We start from the raw sequence: 23,543 nt of genomic DNA on the forward strand, positions 1-23,543 counted from the left end.
TCGGCACATTGGGTGCAGTGCTTAAAGACCTTGGCCTGCACTTAAACACAATCGGCACTAACAAAATTACCATCTGTCAGCTGCAGAAGGCCACCTTACTGGGATCTGCACACATTATTCGCCGATACATCACACAGTCCTAGACACTTGGGAAGTGTCCGATATATGATCCAATACAACAGCCAGCAGAGTGTCTGCTGTGGACTCATCTTGTTGTGTTTCTAATAATAATAATAATAATAATAATAATAATAATAATAATAATGGTTTTAAGAGAAGAAGAGACCTCTTGGGTCATTTAGCCCAACCCCCTTCTGCCCTTGTGCCATGGGGGCCGGATAAATGGCTTCGATGGGCCGCATCCGGCCCCCGGGCCTTAGTTTGGGGACCCCTGGGATAGGCAATCCTTGGCTTGCAAGTTGCATAACATAATAGCCTCTCATCTGCTGGCAACTCCCTTGAAACAGTGGATCTTCCACTTCTGTCTTCCTACCTGCTCCGTAAATGCTCAATATCTTTCTGTTCTCCTCGCTGTAGCATACATTCTGGCAGTCTTCAGAACCACAAGAAAATCATTGTAATTGCTACCAGATGTAGGTGAAAACTGTGATAGCAACAAATTCCATGGCAGCTGCCAAATTCCAGTGGTGTTGGTATGGTCTCAGGTTTGGTCTGCGTTTGTCCCAGATTTGGTCCACAAAATTTGGGAGTTTCCTCGCACTGTGGCAGAGAACTGCAGTTAATGCTCAAAAGGGAGGGAAGCATACATTTCTTGTATCAAGGAAATATTTCATCTGTTTCAAATCACTTTCATGAGCAGTTTTTTCCTCTGTCCAAACCATATAAGACTGTAAGTGGACCTCCAGGGAGAACAAGTTTTGTACTGATCCCTTGGTTTCATTTTTGCAGTTCTTTTGGGCAGACACAGCACACTGGCTTTCTTGAGATTCCCATGGGATAAGACTAGCGTTAAAGTAGTTTTGCTTTAACAATTGTGGAAGTGATATGGACAAATATTTCAGAATGGAGAGAAAGTACTGGGTTTTATGATGGTAAAATAATCAGTGAATATGATACTTGGAATAACTGGCAGTCTGTTTTTTGCCTTTGTTCTGTTGTTATGCTGGCTTCAAAGGATTCTGAATAAAAAGGCAATGCACCTAACTGAGCCAATTTTTTGGGTTAGGAGAATATGAATGTTCATTTTACATGTAACCCTTCAGGAAGTTATGTAAGACAGGCTGCTTCCCATGTACAGCCTACTAAGTATTTCTTCATAGATGTTTCACATTTTTTCTTAAGCAATAATTACCTGCAAGAATTATGTTATTTTTTCCCCAGTAGCTGCATTCTAATACAAATGGAATTGATATAGGAGTATTAAGCAATGTGAATGTATTAGACCTCTAGACAAGTGGTTCTCAGTTTGTGGGTCCCTAGATGTTTTGGCCTCCAACTCCCAGAAATCCTAACACCTGGTAAACTGGCTGAGATTTGGGAGTTGTAGGACAAAACACCTAGGGACCCACAGGTTGAGAACCATTACTCTAGACCAAGAGTTTCCCTGCAGATACTCTTGGACTGCGACTCCTGTCATTTTTCATCAGTAACTGGTCTGAATCTAGAGTTAATGGGAAGAGCAATCAAACAATATCTGGAGGGATGGACATAAATTGTCCACCCCTGCTTTAGAAGGACACCCCTCAAGTCTCTAGAATGGGATGAAATTTCTGTAGCCTTCCAGATGTTGTGGAGCAGCAAGGTCCAACAGCCACAGTCAGCATAGCCAATAATGTGGATAGCTGGGGAATATAGCCTTTGGAGGATTACATTATTCCCATCCCTGATGGAGCTGCAGCCATGGTTCCCGATTGCAATATTTGTAAGGATTAAGGAGAATCTCACATGTTGCCTTCCCTAATAATAATAATAATAATAATAATAATAATAATAATAATAATAATAATAATAATAATTTATTTATACCCCACCACCATCTCCCCGCGGGGACTCGGGGCTGCTTACATGGGGTAGAGGCCCAAACAACATAAGGACAAGATAAACGACAACATAATACAAATCACAATATAAAAAGATAAAACAGTAATACAATATGAAACAAGAGTATTATAACAGTTAAAACCAGTCAATTAAAACAACAACACAAGGATAAAAAACTGCATTTAAAACACATAAATGATAAGGACATAATAAATACAGGATAGATTATTAAAAACCATCAGGGGCTGATTAGTTAATGACTGTTTAACATTTCACTGTGATGGCCAAAGTGATGGTGGCTATTGCACACTGTATGGCTTCCCTTAGACCAGTGGTTCTCAACCTGTGGGTCCCCAGATGTTTTGGCCTTCAGCTCCCAGAAATTCTAACAGCTGGTAAACTGGCTGGGATTTGTGGGAGTTGTAGGTCACAGGTTGAGAACCACTGCCTTAAACTGTTTTTACTACTCTAGTTTTCATCTTACAGTAGAGTCTCACTTATCCAAGCCTCGCTTATCCAAGCTTCTGGATAATCCAAGCCATTTTTGTAGTCAATGTTTTCAATATATCATGATATTTTGGTGCTAAATTCGTAAATACAGTAATTACTACATAGCATTACTACGTATTAAACTACTTTTTCTGTCAAATTTGTTGTATAACATGATGTTTTGATGCTTAATTTGTAAAATCATAGTCTAATTTGATGTTTAATAGGCTTTTTCTTAATCCCTCCTTATTATCCAAGATATTCGCTTATCCAAGCTTCTGCCGGCCCGTTTAGCTTGGATAAGTGAGACTCTACTGTATTTTATAGTTAGGTCTACTGAGGGATTCACTCCAAAACAACGTAACATTTCCAGCCTTCTATTTCACCACTCAGATAGATCTGCCTTAGGGAGAATGGGGACAGCTGTGTTATTTCCGCCCCATCCATTTTTGTCTCCTGAACTCTCCATAAGTTGGAAGGAAAATACTAGCCACACTTGTTTAAGTTTCTTGCCTAATTCAGCACTCTTAGTCTTTTCATTAGAGTACAGGGAGCTACCATCTCATGACATTTTCCCTCCAACTCTTGAATTGTAGCAAGAATGGTAACTGTAAGAGCAGGGCGAACACACCAAAGCATAATAAATAAATGTATTTGGCAGAAGCCAAGGTGAGGAGCTGGCAAACTTCATCCTATTCAGTTCCCTTCTCTCTCCCTTTCTTTCGTAAACAATACAAAAAGGAACAAATCCCATAATAATTTTAAAGAAAAATGAAATGAGGCCTAAATAGTGATCTGTTAACATCCAATGCTGCAGTATTATTGAAGCCAAACAGGCCTGGACCTGATCAACAATCTGGATGAGAGTCCATTCTGAACTCTATACAAGTTAATATTTTTTAAAACTCAAAAAGGAAACTGTAAACCCATACAAGTTTATTCTCACATTCAGTACCAAAATTATAATAATGGTTGCATTCTAGTAACTGGTATATCCCTCTATATAGAGGGGAGGATTTGCATTCTAGGGTTGTATTTTACCCCAGTATGATATTCCCGTAATTTTGCAATCCCATTAATAAATTTGCCCACCTCTTTGGTCAAGACTTTAGAAGACATCTTTGTGGTAAGGTATTCCAGGGCTTGTTTTTATCACAAAAACAATCCTGCTGCAATTCAGATTTTTTAGTTTTGGGGTTGCCTCAGATCTACCTTGTTGGAAACACATCTATTTGTAATGTACTGCATTGAAACCGTTTCACTGCCCACACTCCAAATTTGCATTAGTACCATTTTTTCTCCTTCTCCTCTGATTTGCTTGCTGCTGCCATACTGTCCAAACAGCTTTTTGGGTCCATGTAGTCAGGCCCCTAGTTTGGTCTGTTGCTTTTGTTGAATTTACTTTTCTCAGCCTTCCTTAAGCAATGAATTATGGCTGGCCTGTAACCTTTAAGTTAGAATGAATGTTCCCCCCCCCCTGAAAATGTATTAACCCTGGCATAAATCTACTACTTATTAAGTATTAGAGTCTTGCCAACTTTACATTCTTTTAACTTTACACATTTGATTAGACTAGATTATTTAAAGATGGTGGTGGTATTTTTCACCCTCCCAGTAAATGGAACCAGCATAATGCTTTCCAAAATGCTGTTTTTACATTGAAGCTATGCTTGGGGAACTATATATTTAAAAGTTATATGTTTTAGAACAGGGTAATAATGAGATCTTTTTTGTTACTTTTACAAGTGATTATATTCCAGGAGATTGCTATCCTGTAATTTCTCATTGCAAGCAGCACTAAAAGACACAGTGCAATACCAGAAAATAGCATTTGTCATCTAAAAGTAATCAGCTATCCAATTTTAATAAACATGTGCTTTCAATTCCCAATATGTCTGATGAGATTTCAAACCAAATTACATTCTTGCTTCTGAAACAGAGAATGGCAGTGCTATTGTAGCTGCCCTGGGGCCTCCTCCTGCTCATACAAAACGCAGCAGCAGTCTTGCCATTGATTTTAAATGGCATCCAGATCAGGTCTTTAGCATGCCATTTTCCTCACCTTGGCTCTTTACAACCTCCATATTTCATCACACTTCTCCTCCCTGCGGCCTTTCCAAAATGGCATAGTTCTAAACATGGCACCCTTTCCTATGAATCTGCTTTATTTCTTGCTAAGATTCATAGCTTCAATTTCTCCGTCAGAACCTACTTTCCAATCTTTGTTGGAGGGGGGACCCCATTTTTACAACTTACACATTCCATTCTTTCACCCATGATCACCTTGCTTTATAACATGTGTTTTAATTCTAGCAATGAGTAGATAATGGTTGGGATCCTGTCCGCAGAGATGATAGTATAGCTGGTGGGAGCAGGAGGAAATAGGCCTTCAATGTTCTGGGGGGAAAAGTCTGCTTAAGCTGGCAAACTTTATCCGTCTTTCTTTTCCACTACTGGGAAAAGTTTAACCACTAACATAGCATAGAATCTCAAACTTAAAGTATCCATGAAGAACACCGAGCAAAAGCACCCTCATAATACACTAGACCCGTGGTTCTCGACCTGTGGGTCCCCAGATTGTTCTCAGCTGTGGTTCTCAACCTGTGGATCCCCAGACTGAATTATGGATGTAATTACTTTCTTAAGCGCTGCTTCATCTCAGTTACAGCAAGACTGGGAAGATTGTTTTCCATTAGATTTATATTTGTGTGCAGCTTGCCTAGTTTCAATGCAATGGTTTTTCAAACTGCGACACTTTTGTTAGCAGCAGTACTGACAGCTGTTTAAAATGTTTGAGTCTCCTATGGGCAGCCATACACTCAGAATCCAAGATTATGAAAGTACTGCTTACATAGTTATACTGCATTCTTCCTTCCTCTTTGTGGTTAGAACCGACATTCCGGAGTGGATGAGTGCCATCTGCAATAGCTTTGTACATCGGAGTGAGTCAGGAAATGTTTGTTGTGGCATGGTTTTGAGTTGGCACACAATGATATGAAATGTCTAGTCTATCTATGGCAAAGGTCAGGGTGATTTCTATGTAAGAGTGTACGCAGTTAAATGAGCTGGCTTGGTCCAAAAATTATTATGAAGGATCTGAATGACTCTTGTATATAACTCATAGATTCTTATCTTGTCATGTCTCTCATAATACTCTTTATCATTTAAATGGGTGTTAAGAAAGCTAGCATAGTGGATCCAGGCTTGTAAAATGGCTGAACATCGTATTAAGTGTAGTAATAATAATAATAGTTATGGTAGTGGTTCTTAAAGCTATTTTGGCGTATCCCAACTGGTGTTTAAAGTCTACAGAAACTTGCAAAAACTAGTTTGCTTAGCGACCGTGACAGAACACATTAAAAATAGTTATTTTAAAATAGGCAATGATAAATTTGCAATTCCATCTTTAACTGCCTGTAAAGGTACTGTCTGTACAAAGCTGTGGACTAAACACATTGGTGCATTTCGTACACGAGACATCTTATTTCAGTAAAGTCACAAAATCCCCATCTTCTGTTGGTTTCTCTGACTAAGTCATCTTATTAACACATAGCATCTATAGTCTGTCACTGTCTGTCTCTTTCACCATGGCTGCCAGATGGCTTGCTGGCAATTTAGTTTAGGCAAGTGAATAATCTACATGGCATGAGTCACACTATGGCCCCAGAGAGACTCATTTCAGCTAAAGAATGAATACTCCCTTTTGTGTGTAAATGCTGTTAATGGCTTGTTTAGCGACATATATTTCAACAACATTGCTTTTTAGTTTTATGTCAAGAAGGAATAAAATGTTTCCATATGCAAAGATGCTGGCACCCCTGCTAATTCCGTGGCCCTTGCCCTCGGTTGTGATACATCTCTGCAAAGTTAATAAATGAGGTGTTGTCTCAGATTTTTAATCCATTTCTCTGATGCACCTTTTAAAAGCTGCTGCTTGAACAGGGTGAAGGAAAACATGAGGTCAGATCCTTCTCTTTGTAGATGTTGCTGGAGAATCCCAAAGAGTGCCTTCCCTCTGAGAACAGGAATAAAGAATGAAAACTTGATCTTGGACCACATTAGCTGTGGGTCAAAATATGAAACAGCATATAACATTTCTATAAAAATACATTGTGAAAAATGGTTATGAACATCAATATTTAATATATCTAGTTTTTTTAAAATTGTGTTTGTACAATTTCAGTCTGTAAGTAAACTCAAGACTGTATAAGTAAGTGCTATTATATAAACAAGTGCTCCTCCATACAGCAATCAATCAAACCTCCATGCATTTAGAAGACTTGATGTAAGGGGGAAATCTCACTTCATCTTCTATTCATTTGCTTTTGGAACTATGGAACAACTCAATCCCAAGATCCCAACAGTTTCAGGTGATATGGCTCCGGCACAGACTTCTTTCACAATGAAAAGAACTGGCCACAAAAGCATTGGCACACCTGTATGCTGAGTCCCATGCACTTGCATAGTTTGTGCCCATCCATACTTCTGACAAACTCACATTACAAAGTTTACTTTTTTCCAAAAATAGAGAAAAGAATGGTTATGTGCTAGGGGCACTTGCCTTATATAAGAATTGGGGAGGGAGCGAGGCATTTTCTTATCATTTCAGTAACAGGTCATCCATAGCCAGGGTAACTAGATTGTCTTTCAAAATAGCAGGAAAGCACAAAATATGAAAATGATAGGGAAGAAATCTGTTGTCCCAATTTCAGTAAGGTTTATTGAGTTTTTAAGGTTATAATGGACTCGGATGGAGAATTTCGGAAATGGTTGAATTAATGTCTATATAATTTTAAATCTCGCCCAAAACACTTTATTGCTTTAGGGAAAATTGCCTCGTATTAGGAGGCTTGACCATGGGCCAATTTATACTATCCTTTTTAAAAATTTCACTTCATTTCCATTATGTTGTATTTGTTTGCCATGAGGAATGCCTTACTCATCTCTTTTAAACTCATTTTAGCATGGCTTTTTCCCCAAGGAAATCAGAGTGCACTAGTATATGTAATTTTGCTCCATCCCCTTTATTATCACCACAACCCTGTGAGGCATTTCCAGTGGAGAAGTGCTACTCATCCTGTCTTGCTAAGTGAGGCCCAGTGCTAGCATGTTCAAAATCTTGTCTTTTATTAGGATTTGAAGGCAATTTTTTTTTCATATGCCCATGCTCCAGAATTGAAACCTAGCACAGGGATGCCAAACTTTCACTGAGGGCCACATTAGCTTTATGGTTGCCTTCAAAGGGCTGTTTGTAATTGTAAGACTGTAAATGTAACTATGTTTTCCTGTAAATGTAACTATGTTGCCCTGCATTGAAAGCGTCGAGGGCCACATAAAAGGATGTGGCAGGTTGAATTCCGCCCACAGGCTTTGCATTTGACACGGTGTAGTCCAGCACATAAAATATGGAATCATACCTTTTTATTATAAAAGAAACATGGTGCCCTTCCCAATTGTGAGGAAAAGTTCTAGTATGGGTAGGCACTGTTTCTGCTCATCGTTATAATTAGCACAGATAGGATTTTCAATATCCCAGCCACTTTACAAATTAAATTTTGTTAATTGTCACAGTTTATAGGTCATTTTACCCATGTTTACAGCTGGTGGAAGTTGCTCAGAAGCCCTCTGCATCCATGGATTCTGGGAGAGAAATTATAAAAGAAAGAAAAGAAACCACACAGAGAGGGAACAGATGTAGAGTTTTTTTATACTTCAGCTAGTCTGAAATGCAAGGAAGTTGCTGATCAAGGATGATTACAGTTGGTTCTCTGTATCCATGGATTCAACTATCAGTGGCTTGAATTATTTTTAATCCAAAAAGCAAACCTTGATTTTGGCATTTTACATAAGAAACACAATATAATGGGACTTTTAATAGGATTTTGGTATCATCAAGGGTTCTGGAACAAAACCCCAGCAGATACCAAGGGCGTCCAGGCACTCCCTGAGTTACAAACACCTGTCTTACAAATGACTCAATTAAGAATAGGGATGAGATAACAGGAAGTGAGAGAAATCTACCCCTAGGAAGAGAAACTCACTCCTAAAAGAGTTATTATGGTGAAAAAGAGCCTCCACTGAAGCTTTCTCACCAATCTTTGTTTCCAAAACAAGCCAAATTTTTCAAAATCCAGCTATCACAGGGACAGAAAGTGAAGTGAAATCTCACAGGCAGAAAAACAAGCACCACAGGGGTGTTAACCTTTTTCATATGCTATCCAAAGCATTATTCTGTTTGTGTGTCTCTATGTGTATGTATATGTATGTATGTATATGTATATATGTGTGTGTGTGTGTGTGTGTGTGATATGGCTGGAGTTACACTTAAAAATGTACCTGTTCTGACGTACATACAAATTCAACTTACCTGCAGAATCTACCTTGTTCGTAACTTGGGGACTGCCTGGATTGGTTCAGTGCCTGACATAGGATTTGAAACCTGAATTTCCAAACCCAAACTCAACAATATCCACTAAACCACACTGCCCACTGTGTTTTGACTGTTCCAAGATGATAACTTTTTCAGCAACGTGATCACTACCCTTATTGTTGCTATTTAAGAATCCATGGCATTACAGAGCAGGTTATGAAAACATGCTTAGCTTTCTTTTGATGTGTTCATATTTTGTGTCCTAGGATAATTCATGCCTGCGTAGCATAAACAGACGCAGTTATTCCAACAAGGCACTTAATGCAAGTTATATGGCCTGTGGGTGGACCACATGGACTGGGAGATGAGGCACAGCTGTGTTTATCTGTGAAACAAGATTTTAGGGGAGATTTAGTCAAGCCTTAGAAGGATTTTTTTAAAAAAAGATTCCAGTTAGTTTTTAAAGTAGTTGCTAATAATGTCAAGCAAAAAAAGGTTTACAAATTAATATAAAAGCCTAAATACTGTACTTTTGTTTTAAATCCTTCTTCCCAACTTATTTCTGCTGGCTTCTATTTCTAATCTCCAAGCTGGTGCCATCTGTTTACTCGCTCACACCTAATCACGTTAAAACCAAAATAAAATATAATTTGAAACAGAGAAAAAAAAGAGAAGGGTAGAATTACCACCATATTTTGGTCCCCCCTCCCCCGACCAAATGATATAATGGTTTGTACTTCCCTCTAGTTCATGCTTATAGCTATGAGGTCAGCAACATGTCTGTACCTGCCACACCAACTTCGATGCTTATTGAAGCCTCCTGCCATTTAGAAAATGGAGATTTGAAGTTTTTAAACATGGTTGAAAAGGTGTTCCAGTGCCTCCCACTTATCTTTTCTTATTTACGCAGTGGTTATTCATTATTCTTCAGAAAGGAAAGGACAGGGGCTACTGCCAAACATTTGCTTCCTTACTTTTTTGAACAATGAAGCAAAGAAAAAGTGTGGTAAACTTGAGGACGGTGGTGGAACAACAGCACCATACTATCAAGGAGAGTTAGGCTGTTTATTTATTTGCTACATGCCCTATTTTTCTTCATAAGGGTGCAAAATGGATAAGAGTGAAATAAAACTACAATTAACATGCTACAAGATTATCTTTGCGTTCCAACAGTTTGCCTTTTTGTGCAACGGGGTTGTGATTATCTGCTATTTTGGGAATTGTGAGACACCCATACGGCTGTCCATGTGATTGTTCCCATGACACTTATTTAAGATTTCAAATAGACTCACTGGAAGAAGTTAATGTCAACAGGTCTTCAACTTTTCTTGAGGGGGAGGGCATTTTAAGAACAGGGGTTTCCAACCTTTGGGCCTCCAAGTGTTTTAGACTTCAACTCCCACAAATTCCAGCCAGCTTACCAGTTGTTAGGAACTGTGGGAGCTGGAGTCCAAAACACCTGGAGGCCCAAAGGTGGGAACCACCGGTTTAGAGAGAGGTCATTATTTTTGAAACATTATTTGAGCCACTGCAAAACTGGCCATCAAGCATAGGCTGGATCTTTATTAAATGCCAATGTGAACAGTTGAAACTGATGCCATAGTAGTCAATGTTAACTGTGCCCCCCCCAAAATGTATAGTAATTAAGATCTCATACCAAAACTATATGATGCTGTTGTAGAAAAGTATTGTTCCAGAAAAACAATGTTTGTTGGTATTTTCCAAGAATAGGATCCATTTTGAATCTTCTACCACATTCCTGGGATTCTTCTCACCTTTATTTCCACAGAGGCCATATTTTTGGCTTGTCCGTCATTTAAATTCTTTTAATGTAAGCCGCTTTAAGTCTCCTTTGTTGAGAGAAAAAGCTCCTATAAATAAACAATCATAATAATAATTTATGTAATCGCTTCTGATCACTCACAGCAAGACTGGGGCACATCTACACTGTAGAATTAATGCAGCTTGACGCCACTTTAATGGCCATGGCTCAGTTCCATGGAATCATGGAGTTGTAGTTTTACAAGATCTTTATCCCTCTCTGCCAAAGAGACCTGGTGCCTTATCAAACTACAGACCCCTAGTCTTCAGCCATGGCAATTCAAGTGGTGTCAAATTGCATTAATTCTACAGTATGGACACATCCTGGAATTCTCCACTTCCATTCTGTGGTAGTGATGAGTATTTTGAAGGCATTGAGCAGTTCCGGTTTCTCAGCATTAGAGTTGATCCTACTTGTAGCAGCTAATGACTTCCCCGAAATCCTCCTTCACCTCCTTCCGTCAAAGGCTCCTGCTTCCTGCTCCACGACATTCCAGCCACAGAAGCCATCAAAACAGTCACAATATTTAGACATTGCCTTTGTGTTTAAAGGAAGTATATCTCTGAAAATTTCATGCTAGAGTTTAAAAAATGTAAGGAAGTTCCTGGGAAGTGAATAGTGAGCCATAGAAGTTAAAGTGGTCTCTAACTGCATTAAATCTATACAGGTTCAGTATATACAGGTGAAACTGAGGTTTCAAGATTAATTGTTTTGTTACTGAGGCATCTCATTCCAAAAATACCCAGTAAAGAATCTTAATTTTGTGTAAAAATTAACTGCTGAGCCCAGTGTGTGAAACCCCTTTCATACAGGGGTCCTCAACATTTATTAACAATTATTTTATTAAAAATTAAAGTTAGCATAGAAGTGTCATGGAATTACAAGAGAGACCTTAAGTGAGGTCTGCAACTCTGTGCTTCGAAAATGCAAACAGTGTATTGCCTCACAGGGGCGACAATGTGGCCTAAAATGGTAATTTAAACTGAAATTTGTAATTTTAATTAAATAATCATAACATTTATTCTCCAATATAAATGTATTTACTTACCCTTCAAATAGTCGCTATGGCTATTAGCTGTTTGAAGGGCGTACAGTTGGTCTTTCATACCCATGGATTCTGCATCCACAGCTTGAAAAGCAATTAAAAGCAAACTACTTAATATAAAGGACACCAGTTTATTATGCCACTGTATATAATGGGACTTGAGCATCTACAGCTTCTGTTATCCACTAGGGTCCTAGAACCAAACTCAGTAGATAACAATGGCCCACTGTATATATATTTTGGGGTATGAGCCCTTTTATGAAGAGAGAGATCAATTGGCAAAATAACAACAGAAATGAATGTATTACCCGCTCCTCCCTGAGGTTCAAGGCGGGATACAACATAATTAAAACAAGAGATAAAACACTCTTAAAAGACATACAAGATACACAGAGTGAAGGCGGGGGCAGCAGGGCAGGTTAATTACCTTAATATGTAGTTTCATTTTTGGTAATATGGCTTTAGCATCAATTATCTGGAATTCCAAAGTCCAAAATATAGGTGGTTAAAACTGGATTAATTCAAATTGTGTAGACAAGGCATGGGCCAGCTTAGGCCCTCCAGGTGTTTTGGACTCCAACTCCCACAATTCCTAACAGCCTACCGGCTGTTAGGAATTGTGGGAGTTGGAGTCCAAAACACCTGGAGGGCCTAAGCTGGCCCATGCCTGCACCCTGTGTCAAGAGGGAGAAAAAGAGGCGCATTGAAGCCCCTTTCCTCCCCGCACCCACTTCCACAAAGGCATTTCTTATAAGGAGGAGAGCAGGGACCAACAGGTGAGTGCCTGTGTGCGGAGGGGGTGGCGGCGGTCGCGGGAGCAGCCGCGTCTGTGTGTCCCCGACGGAGGGAGGGAGGGAGGGGGGAAGAGCCTGCGCGAGCCGCTTCGCCATGGAATAGCGCAAGGCGGGGAGGAAGAGAGGGAGGGGGGAAACCCGCGGAGCCTGTCTCAGTCTCTGTGTGTGTGTGGCGTAAAGCGCCGCGCGCTGGGTCCCGCGAGCGTGACGTAGCGCGCGCTGGGGCAGAAATGCGGAAGAGCCGAGCCCTCTGAAGGAAGGAAGGATCCGTTGGGGTTTAAAGAGCGACGAGGAAGCAGTGTCGGGCGAGACGTCGGTAAGAGCGGCTGTGGCGGCGCCCTCTTAGCCTCCTCCCCCCCCCCCTCTTTTATTTTTCTTCTTCCATCTTTATGTTTGAGGCATTCCTTTCAGCCTTGTTTGACGGGCCTGAGAGGAATCCGCGTCCTTCCTGAGGCGGAGAGCGAGGCCTCTTCCTGAGGGGAGGAAGGCGGCGAAGAGAGTGTGTGAGTGTATGAGAGAGACTCTCTCTGGCCTCAGTCTGGCAGGGCTCGGTCCCTCCGCCTCTTGAGGGAGGGAGGGAGAGAGGGAGTCTCCGCAGCAGATAGGCAGACTGCCTGTCTCCCTGCCTCCCTTCTTTCCTTGCTTGCTTTCCGTCTGTGGGAGCCCCGAGGCCGTTGCCCGGCTGCCCCTCGGAGCCCGCGGCGATGCCCTGGACGCGCCTCTTCGTCTCCTTTCCCCCCGGAGAAGGAAGGCCCCGATTATGTCCACTGAGCAGCTGAACGGCACGACGTTAAAGGATGCCCAGCTGAAAGACCTGGTGGGGGACAGAGGTATATGCCGCCCTCCTGCTCTCCTTCCCTTCCTTCCTTCTCACCTTCCTTCCTTCTTTCTCTCCATTCTCTCCCCCTTCTTTCCCTCTCCTTTCTTCCTTTCTTCTTTCCTCCTTCTTCCCTCCCTTCTCTTCTTTCCTTTCTCTTTCTCACCTTCCTTCTCTCTCCATTCTCTTTCCCTCTTTCCTTTCTTCCCTGCTCTTCTTCCCTCCCTCCCTTCTCTCCCTCTCCTTCTTTCCTTCCCTCCCTTCTCTCTCTCCTTTCTCTTTCTCGCCTTCTCTTCCCTTCTTTCCTTTCTCTCTCATCTTCCTTCCATCTCTCTCCCCTTTCCCTCTCTTTCCTTTCTTCCCTCCTCCACCTTCCCATCTTTATCTTCTTCTTTTCTTCCCTTCCTTCTCTTTCACCTTTCTTCCTTCTCTCTCCCTCCTCGCTCCCCTTCTTTCCTTTCTCTCTCACCTTCCTTCTTCTCCATTCTCTCTCTCCTTCCATCCTTTCCTTCCTTCTCTCACTTCCTTCCTTTTATTTCCCCTTTTCCTCTGTTTCCTTTCTTTCCCTTCCTTCTCTCTCACCTTCCTTCCTTCTCTCTCCATTCTCTTTCCCCCTCTTTCCTTTCTTCCCTCCCTTCTCTCTCCTTCTTTCCTTTCTCTCTCTCCTTCCTTCCCCCTTTTCTCCCTCTTTTTCTCTTTCCTTTCTTCCCTCCTCCTTCTTCCCTCCCTCCCTCTTTCCTTTTCTTTCTCCTTCTTCAGTTCCCCATTTCTTTTTCTCTCTTTCCTTCCATCCCTTTCTTAATTTTCTCCTTCCTTCTCTCTTTCTCCATTATTTCTTTATTCTCTCTCTTAGGCCCCTTCCACACAGCTGTATAAAATCTACATTGAACTGGATTATATACCAGTGTGGACTCTTGAGGGATAATTGCAGTTCAAAGCAGATATTGAGGATTATCTGCCTTGAGATTCAGGGTTATGTGGCTGTGTGGAAGGGCCCCTAGTCCTCCCTTCTCCCCCCCCCCCTTTCCTTTCTCTTTACTTTCCCTTCTCTCATAGCATTCCTTCTCTTTTTCCTTCTCTCTCTCTCCTTTCCTTTTCTCTTTCCTTCCTCTTCTCTCTTAGTCCTTCCTTCTTACCTTCCTTCTCTCTTCTTTTCTTTTCTTCTTCTCACCTACCTTCTCTCTCTCCTTTCCTTTTCTCCTTCCTTCTCTTCTCTCGTAGTCCTTCCTTCTTACCTACCTTCTCTCCCCTTTCCTTTTCTTCTTCCTCTCTCTCTTCTCTCTTTCTCAGAGGTGCCAGAGAGTTGTCTATGGGAGATTCACTCTCCCATTCCCTTTTCTTCTGCATTTCAATTTTTCATCTTTCCTATTTTTAGATATATTTTGAAAACATTGGCCACCTTATCAAATACATCTTAACCAAATGCACTGAACTCTCCAAATTTTTGACGCTTCAGAGATCCTTGTGCTGCTTTCTCAGAAGGAAGTCGCATTCAGGGCAGACAGGATTTTAACCTCAGTCACCATGCTGTAACTTGCACTGAAGCTGGGTTTTCCTTCCTCTTTCTCTTCTGTGGCAGTTAAAGCTGTCTTCAGAACTAGGAGGTGATACTTTCCATGACTGAGGTGTGCAGATAAGTTTGTGAAAATAGGGACATCTATTTTGTTTTCTTTTTCTTTTAAAATTATTATCATGTTTAAGGTTTAAAACAGTCTTCTAGATATCATTCCTTTACAGAGGATTTTAATATTTAAAAAAAATCATGTATGTTTGTAGATGGCTGTTATATCTGTCTGGAGGCATAGGAGCTGATAGTCTTCAAGACTGGAGTGTGCAGATAGATTTGTGAAAATGTGGGTATCTGTAGAACATTTTGATTCATTTTTTATAGTAGTAGTAGTTAGAATGATTTTACACATCTGATTATTTTGGTGTAAAAAGGGTAGATCCTTTTGGGTTTTATATTATTTCCTTATGTTAAGATTTTTTTTGTGTGGTATGTGTAATAATTCATCTTTAGTACTGTAGACATATTTTCCTATAGGCAACTTCCCATTATTTCAACTCTGGATGTATAAAGTGTGTTGCTTTTATCAACTGCATCCATTACCAGTGAAGAGAAGTGTTATAATTGTGTACACATATGAGTATGGCTAGAATTAAACTATTTTTTAAAAAGCCTTCTTTGACTTCATAGATTTTGGACTGCAAGTAATTTTTTTAGTTTCTATTAAGCCCAGTAACAAATTAAATAAATAGATAAATAGTGAGGAAGCTCAAAAGTTTTAAAAAATAACAGTGCAACATAAAAGGTCGCTTTTGAAATGAATTCATATCCTTTTGCTGAAGAATGACTGGATATGGGTCACTGAGTACACATCTCCCTTGTGCTTGTTCTTAGGTGAATTCTTATTTGGGTATAGTTCCATTATCCAGGCAGACTCCAAAAGGGGGCTTAGAAAGAGAAAGATAGTCCATTTTATGGGAGGGGGAAATAGTTGAAGGGGAAAAAACCATTCTCCCTGTTTTTGCTGGTTATTCCCCTCTCCCTTTCCATGTCATAAACAAGGGTAGTTTCAGTGATGGCGACATGGGTGGGGGGAATAACAGGAAAACGGGGAAATGGTTTTACTCATCCACCCCCCCCCACCCCCACCCCCACCCCCCCCCCCCCCCGTAAAATGGACTTACCTTTCTATGTCTAGGCCCCCTTTTGGGCTCTGCCCGAGTAATAAAACAATCTTCTTATTTGTGATTGTGAAGGCATCTACGCTGTAGAACTAATGTAGTTTGACACTGCTAACTGCTTTGGCTCAATGCTATGGAATCCTAGGAGTTGTAGTTGCGTGAGGCACCATCACTCTTAGCTACAAGTGAAAAAGCAATTTCGTTATTTTCTTCTGTACACATAAAGAAGTCCCTTTCAGTTGTTGTATTAAGGCCTACAGTGGAGTTATAAATCTTTCGCAAATAGGTCAGCTTTGGGTAATACTAACCTCTGCCAGTAACATTTTTGTACTTGTGGATATTTGTGAAGAGGAAGGAACTTTAAAATGCCAACTACTAATCTTACTCCTTCCAGAAATAGAGGGAAACCCTCTAGAAATATTTTTGATGTTACTATACTTTATCTTTTTTGTGTTTGTACTTGCATGTGAGTATGAAGAAGCATAATGGTATATTGTTGTTCAATGTTTCTGCATTTTAAAAATAGAAACACAGTCTGTTCTCCATATTCATGGATCCTGTAGTAACTGATATTTTATCCTCACTCAACTCCCAAGCCATTTTATATAAAGGACACCATTTTACTACACAGCTGTATATAATGGGACTTGAGCATCCTTAGGTTTTGATATCCTCAAGGTGTGGGGATAGTTCTGAAGCCAAACCACAGCAGTTACCAAGGGTTTACTGTAGGTGGATTATTTTTGTGTAGTTCAAGGAAGAGATTGGAGTTCATTAGAACAGAATTTTGTTGAATACCTTTTTGCCATCACCATCCCATTGCCATGAGTAAGAATATTTAGGGGCAAAGACAAAAGTCTAAATCCTGTGCCTGTAGAACTCACTCCCAAAGAAAGTCTGACTAGCTACATCTTGGTTTCTCTTTTGGCAGTGGTCAAAATGTTTACAATTACAGTAGAGTCTCACTTATCCAACGTAAACGGGCCAGCAGAATGTTGGATAAGCGAATATGTTGGATAATAAGGAGGCATTAAGGAAAAGCCTATTAAACATCAAATTAGGTTATGATTTTACAAATGAAGCACCAAAACATCATGTTAGACAACAAATTTGGCAGAAAAAGTAGTTCCATACGCAGTAATGCTATGTAGTAATTACTGTATTTATGAATTTAGCACCAAAATATCACGATATATTGAAAACGTTGACTACAAAAATGCGTTGGATAATCCAGAACGTTGGATAAGTGAGACTCTACTGTAGCTTCTGTGTATTTTTAAAAGATGTTTATTAACATTAGCCTTCTTAAGGTAAACTATTAACAATCACAAATAAATAATTCATGTGGACTCAAGTTTTATGTAGTTCCTGCACATACAAATAAGTACATTATACTGTCATAGATGTGTTTTTGTGCTAATTTGAATGGCTAAAGGTGTGATCCTTCAAGATTAATGATGTGACAAGTTTGTCCCAAAGTGTCATAACTTTAATTGATGCAGTAATTGAATTTGAGGCATGTAAAGCAATTATCATGTCTTCCGAAAGGAAAACATTTGTAATACCCTGGGGCATTTTCTTTAATCTTTAAGACTTTTTATGGGCACTGCGACTTTGTAAAACTACAGTGACTTTCTAGGTTAATCTCCCATCACCATGGTTTTGCTGCACGAAAAAAAAATCCACTGTGATTCAAGCAAAAGCAATACTTGTTCCTTTTTTTCTTTGTTGCCTTTTATGAAAGCTTTGAATATTCAGGGTCTCTGTTTCTTCAAAGAAGCCCTTCGAGTCATTAACCTTCCTTTAACATTCATTATGGATAACTCCATAGTGATTTCACCATTTTGAAAGTGTAATAGCACTTGTGGGGGGCACCTTCATCTCTTGACAATTTATGGCACCTACATGAATTTCATAAAGCTTTTAAAAACAAGGAATACTCAGCAATGGGTTTGCAATTTCTTCTTCTGAAATGGTCTACAGCTCCTAGTATTTGTTGTTGGTGTCCCATCCTAGTGCGAACCAGGACTGACCCTGCTTAGCTTTTAAACCACAAGTGCCCTAATGCTATAGTTGCTTTCCTATATCTCCTTGTTCTTGTAATATGTATTCTTCTAAAACCCATTTTTATTTGCTCAAGCCAACAGCTTTACATATCCAATTAAGTGAGAATTGCTTCTACAGTAGAACTGTCTGGAGAAGTATTTATGGAGAGAAAGTGTCAATTTCTTTGCTTTTGTCAGAACTTCAACTTTAAACTTCAAGTGCATGAGAGGCTTCTATAAGCATTCCAACTTTACCCGTAATAGGCTCATACATGAAAAAAAACAGCAAATATTTCTTGTAGTCATAGAGAATTCAGCAAAACATAGATTTGAAAAACACAGAGCTTATGCATATAACCCATTACAGTATGTATCAGTTTTGCCCAAATCACAGGATGAGGTGTGCAACCCACTTCCTATGATAGGAAGCAGTTTTGAATCTTGTATTTCTTGCTGAATCGCTTCTTGAAGAATGTTTTTCTCAAGAAATTAATATTGCTTCAGCTTTTCTGTTAATTTTGTCTCAGTCCTTCCGTTGATTCACTATATATTTTCCAATATGACTTATTGAAGGTGCAAAGGAACTGTATATAGATCTTGAATCCCCATTGTACCACATTGTCCATAGATATATCCACTGACAGTTATGACTTTCTTACTTTTCTTTTAGAGTTTTTTGTTTGTTTAAAATTAGGAGTGTGGTGTACTGCAAAGCACTAGGTTACAACACTATTTCCATTCTTGAGGATGCCTGTCATGGAAAACAAAGATTTGCTTTTTTAAAAAATGTGAATGAATGCACCCCACATTTGATTCTAAAGCAGGCTGCACAACCTGTAGCCCTCCATCTATTTTGGCCTTCAACTCCCAGAATTCCTAGCCATTGAACAAACTGGCTAGAGCTTTTGGGAGTTGGAGACCAAAACAGCTAGAGGGCCACAGGTTGTGCAGCCTGTTCTAAAGGATGCTTAGTTGCCAGAAACATGCATGGTGGAGACTGGTACATTTTGTCATGGGTGGTTAAGGTGGTAAGAGATTAGTGGGGGGTTTTTTCCAGGGGTTGCCTATATGAGGCTATGCATGTGTGGGTTTCTCCAACTATCATCACTTTGTTTCTTGTGATTTTTGTATATTTTGGATGCAATGACTGTAGGGTTAATATTTTTGTGTTTGATATTTTGCCTGATTTTTTTGTCTCAAGCATTTTCAATTTGTCTTATAGAAAATGTGTGTTAAAAAGTGTATTCAAACAAATGGGTTTCTGTTCTACAGTTCTGTGGTAGACTATCAAAATGTCAGATGTGCTAATTGTCTCCCAAAACTTTGAAACCTTACTCTAGAAGACATCTCATATCAAAAACAGCTCAGAATCTATGTTTGATTTCCATTTATATCCTTCATTACTGTCGCTTGGTAATATGACTTTTAAGGGGAAAACGACAGTGTTCAATCCTGTGATTTTTTTCATCACTGATCACAACCTGGAAAATGATGAATGCCCTATTTCACATATTTGGAGAAGGAGGGTATTCTCACGTGTGAAGAGATGTCATTTATAATATCCTGTTTTAAGTGCTGAGTTCCTGAAAGGTTTTGGTCTGTAATGTGCTGATTCCAGAATGGAAAAACTAAACTGGCAAACACTTAAAATCCTACCATCTTTTTGTTTCTATCCAGTGCTTTTTGATAAGTTTGTTGCTATGGAAAAATATTTTTTGAGCAATCTATATGCAATTATTTTGGGCTATCAATTTGTCACTGCATCTCCCCTCCCCAAATATTGCTACATCCCCTTTTATTCTCAGATGTGACATTTTTGTCTCTTTCTTTTTCTCCCCAGCGGAACTAGAGTTTGTTCAGATTATCATCATAATTGTGGTGATAACTGTTATGATAGTAGTCATCATCTGTTTGCTGAACCATTATAAAGTGTCAACGCGATCCTTCATTAGTCGGCAGAGTCAAAGTAGAAGACAAGAGGATTCCTTGCAGCCGGTGTGTATAAGCTCTTCCATATTGAATTAAGAAATGTCTCTCTTCTGTTGGAGTTCATTCTGTTGTTTGTAGAAAAGGTGTTGTTCAGCTGTTGTTTGCAACTTTTGTTGATCATTTCTTCCATTGGATCTTCATATGTTTCTGTAATAATTGCTGTGTTCACAGAAATTGGTCTAACCAATTTCTAGACCAACTTTTTTATCTGGGCATAGCATTTTTTCTTCAAAGAAAGGGCAGTAATGCTAAAACTTCCAGAATTTTGTTTTCTTTCTTAGCTTCTTGCATGGTAGCACAGTATTAAAACTGAAGTTTTTAAAGATCCTACATAATTTCTTTAATGCTATATTTTTAATCAGTGTAAGTCTATGACTATACGTTGGGCTATCCTTTCTGTTTCTACAACCATCCTGTAGTTAGACAAGTCTGAGATAGAGTCTTAAGTCAGCAACTTCATAGCTAATTGGCATTTGAAGCTGGGGTTCCCTAATCCACCCCCTAGCTGTTTCACTGCACTCTTCAAACATTTGAGGCCACATGTTGAGGAAAATGAATGAGCATCTCAATAGTGGGTCACATTGGTGATGCTTAGTTTTGCTGAATTGAGGACATTTTTATGATTGACATGTTTTGGCTGACCTTTTGAATGGCACTGTGGCATGCCAAATTAACCACATTTGCTCATTGTGAATATGTCTCAGGAAATATTATAAAAAACAAGATATTCTGCTTGTTGAACAGTAAAAGTTGTTGGCACACGCTTGGTGAGAGTGATTTGGGCTGTGGGAAACAGCTATGCAAATTGCAAAGTAAGGTTGACATATGAAATTGTGACAGCAGAAGTATTTTTCCCCAAGACAGCTCCCACTACTGAACTGTAAGAAATGCTGTTTCCTGTAAGAGAAAACATAAGAAGCAGGGGTAGTCAACTTTGATGGGTTCAGTAATAATTTTCTAACATTTGATATCCTTTATGGCTTTTTGGACTGTAAAAAGAAAAGCAAAAAGTGTCCAGAAGTCTTTTCCTGATTTTGAAAAGTAGATGTTCTTTTAGATTTGGTTTTTACTAAATTCTACCTTTTCTTCCAGAAAATTATTTAGTATGAATATATATGTATATGTCAATTAAGCGCTATATCAATGCCATAAAGTCATTTTAGAATTTCTTTGTTTGGACTTCTGCACTAAAATAATTTTAAATTCTGTGCTTATTGTGACTGAGAAGGTGCAAATAGTAATAGTTAGGCAACTATGACTATTCACTGAATTTATTAAAATTTCAATACAAGAGAGAACTTTTGCCATCCCAAATGAGCAAAAACAGAAACCCCTCTTTAAAATCTTTATAAAAACTTATTTTGAGTGCAGTGTACATAGTTTTGGGAAAAGCCATTATGTGTGTGCATATCCTGATTTTTGCTGACTTTTTGCCTGAGGGTCACCATAGGCTTTTTGGCAGTGGAAGCATCACAACATATTCATTATCAAGATTTTTAAAATACAAGATACCAAGGGGTGGGATGCTCATTTTCCACTTCTGTGAAAGAGCACAATTTTATGCTTTCACCTAAAATGTCTTCCATTTCAGTATAGGTAAATGAAGAACTAAAGGCAGAATTTGCCTTTCCCCATCCTAGTTTCTTAAATTTACCTGTTGTGTATAATGTAAGCTTTCTCTGCATTTTCCTCCATATACTGATTTTGTATTGCTTTGCTGGTAGTTAATTCTACTAGTATGTATGTGTTTAACAATGTAACATGTTTTACCATCTTTAACAGAGCAAAATATCCTGCTTGAACTATTTTGAGCACAATAGCCACATGAAGTAGCTGCCCTACAGAGAATCACACTATTGATCCATGTAGTCTGGCATTGTTAGCTTTGGCTGACAATGGTTTCCAGGCAGTTGTCTTTCAAATTCCTGCTGTCTAAAAGCTTTTTATTGAGGGATGCTGGATATTGAACACAGGACCTTCTGCATGAGGCACACGTGCTTTTTAGTATTAAGATATAGTCCTAAGAGAAAACAGATGAAGGACTATCTCTGAGCAGTCCCCGTTCGCTTTCAGGTTTCATGTTATCTACCCTGTTTTGAAAGCTGTCCCTTGTATCCCCAGACTTGCTCTTTATTGGGCTGTGAAGAATCATAGATAGGAATGGTGTTGTAATTTTGTGGCAAAGCAACTACTTTGTGGCCCTCCAGCTCTTTTGGCCTCCAACTCCTAGAAAGCCTAGTCAGCTTGTTCAGTGGTCAGGAATTCTGAGAATTGGAGGCCCAAAGAGCTGGAAGGCCACAGTTTGATTATGCCTGTTACTGACAATTGGAAGGGTTCGAGGAATGGAGGAAGTAGAGCAGAGAGTGGTCAGGATGAGGATTGATATCATATTCTCTCAATACTGCTTTAAATATGAAGAGATCTCTGTGTGTGTTTGTTCACTGAATCTTAAAATCATTGTGTTAGAAGAGACCACATGGGACATCCAGTCCAAGGCCCCTGTCATGCATTAGAGGGAACAATATCTCCTCCTTGCATCATACATACAAAGTTGCCCTGTATATGGGTGTTTGGCTTCTACAGCATGAGTGATTGCTGAAAGAAATGTTCTGTGTATACAACTTGCAAAGTTTTCTTCCATGCAGGCATGCTGAATTCCCAATAGACAGTGTATGGCCAGATGTTTTGTGAGTGGGCCAAACTGGAATATGCAACAATGAGTTTGGTGTAACAGGTCATCTGAAGAGACTATAATTTTGATGCTTCAGTTTTTTGTTGGTGTGCTCTAATCTCAATACCTATCACTGATGTGAAGAAGCCTGAGCTTGTCTAGAACTGTATGTTGATCCTAACAATGATCAGACAAACTAACCATACCCACCTGCATTTCTCCGCATTTGAAGATATCAGGTAAAAGTGAGGTGGCTTGAATGTATATGAAAGAAATAAGGAGACATATTTCAGCATGATAAAAATAATACTTTATTTGTTTTAAAAGCCTACATATACTCTTTAGGTCTTTTTAGCGGGGGCACCTCAATTTGAAACTACAAAATTTCCCCAGACAGCAGTTTTGGAATTTTTCACTCCATACTACAGCTATAGAACTTAAATACTCTCATGTCCTGCATATGGAAAACTATGCTCTCAAGAAGGCAGTTTTTATTGTTGCTCACTGGTTTTGTCAGTAGTCTTGTAGTCTTTTACCTCCAATATTTACCTCCAGTATATACCAGGAAATTATACTAAATGGTGTTTTCTACATTTCTAATTCAGCACTATGCTGAAATTACCTTGGCTTTGCTGTGGCTCCTGAAAATACCTTTCAACCTATTCTTGTCAGTTCCATTGTAGATAGTATACGTTTGACATGCCAGGCCCTCCTAATTGTGACTCCAAGTAAGACTGTAACAGCAGCTATCAAAAAGATGCAAAGGAATCCTGCAGCCTGTTCAAGAGTACCTGAGGAAGGAAGCATTTACC

The 23,543-nt window shown here is 39.4% G+C and overlaps 1 protein-coding gene across 4 annotated transcripts in view; it reads left to right on the forward strand.

Annotated features, from left to right (window-relative positions):
- The window catches only part of ldlrad4 (low density lipoprotein receptor class A domain containing 4), a 364,130-nt gene that overhangs the window by 312,139 nt on the left and 28,448 nt on the right, over window positions 1–23,543 (forward strand). Inside the window, exons 1-2 of one of the 4 annotated variants that reach the window (XM_008108716.3) lie at window positions 12,668–12,837; window positions 19,912–20,066. In XM_008108716.3, coding sequence (XP_008106923.1) covers window positions 19,962–20,066 — 105 coding nt within the window. In that variant the 5' untranslated portion in view covers window positions 12,668–12,837; window positions 19,912–19,961. Of the gene's footprint in view, window positions 1–12,667; window positions 12,838–13,050; window positions 13,352–13,379; window positions 14,964–19,911; window positions 20,067–23,543 lie in introns of those variants that run through there. The other 3 variants (XM_003219695.4, XM_008108718.3, XM_062980560.1) reach the window with 3 other exon arrangements.

The sequence above is a fragment of the Anolis carolinensis genome, chromosome 4 (assembly GCF_035594765.1).
Source record: "Anolis carolinensis isolate JA03-04 chromosome 4, rAnoCar3.1.pri, whole genome shotgun sequence".
In the NCBI taxonomy this organism is placed as follows: Eukaryota; Metazoa; Chordata; class Lepidosauria; order Squamata; family Dactyloidae; genus Anolis; species Anolis carolinensis.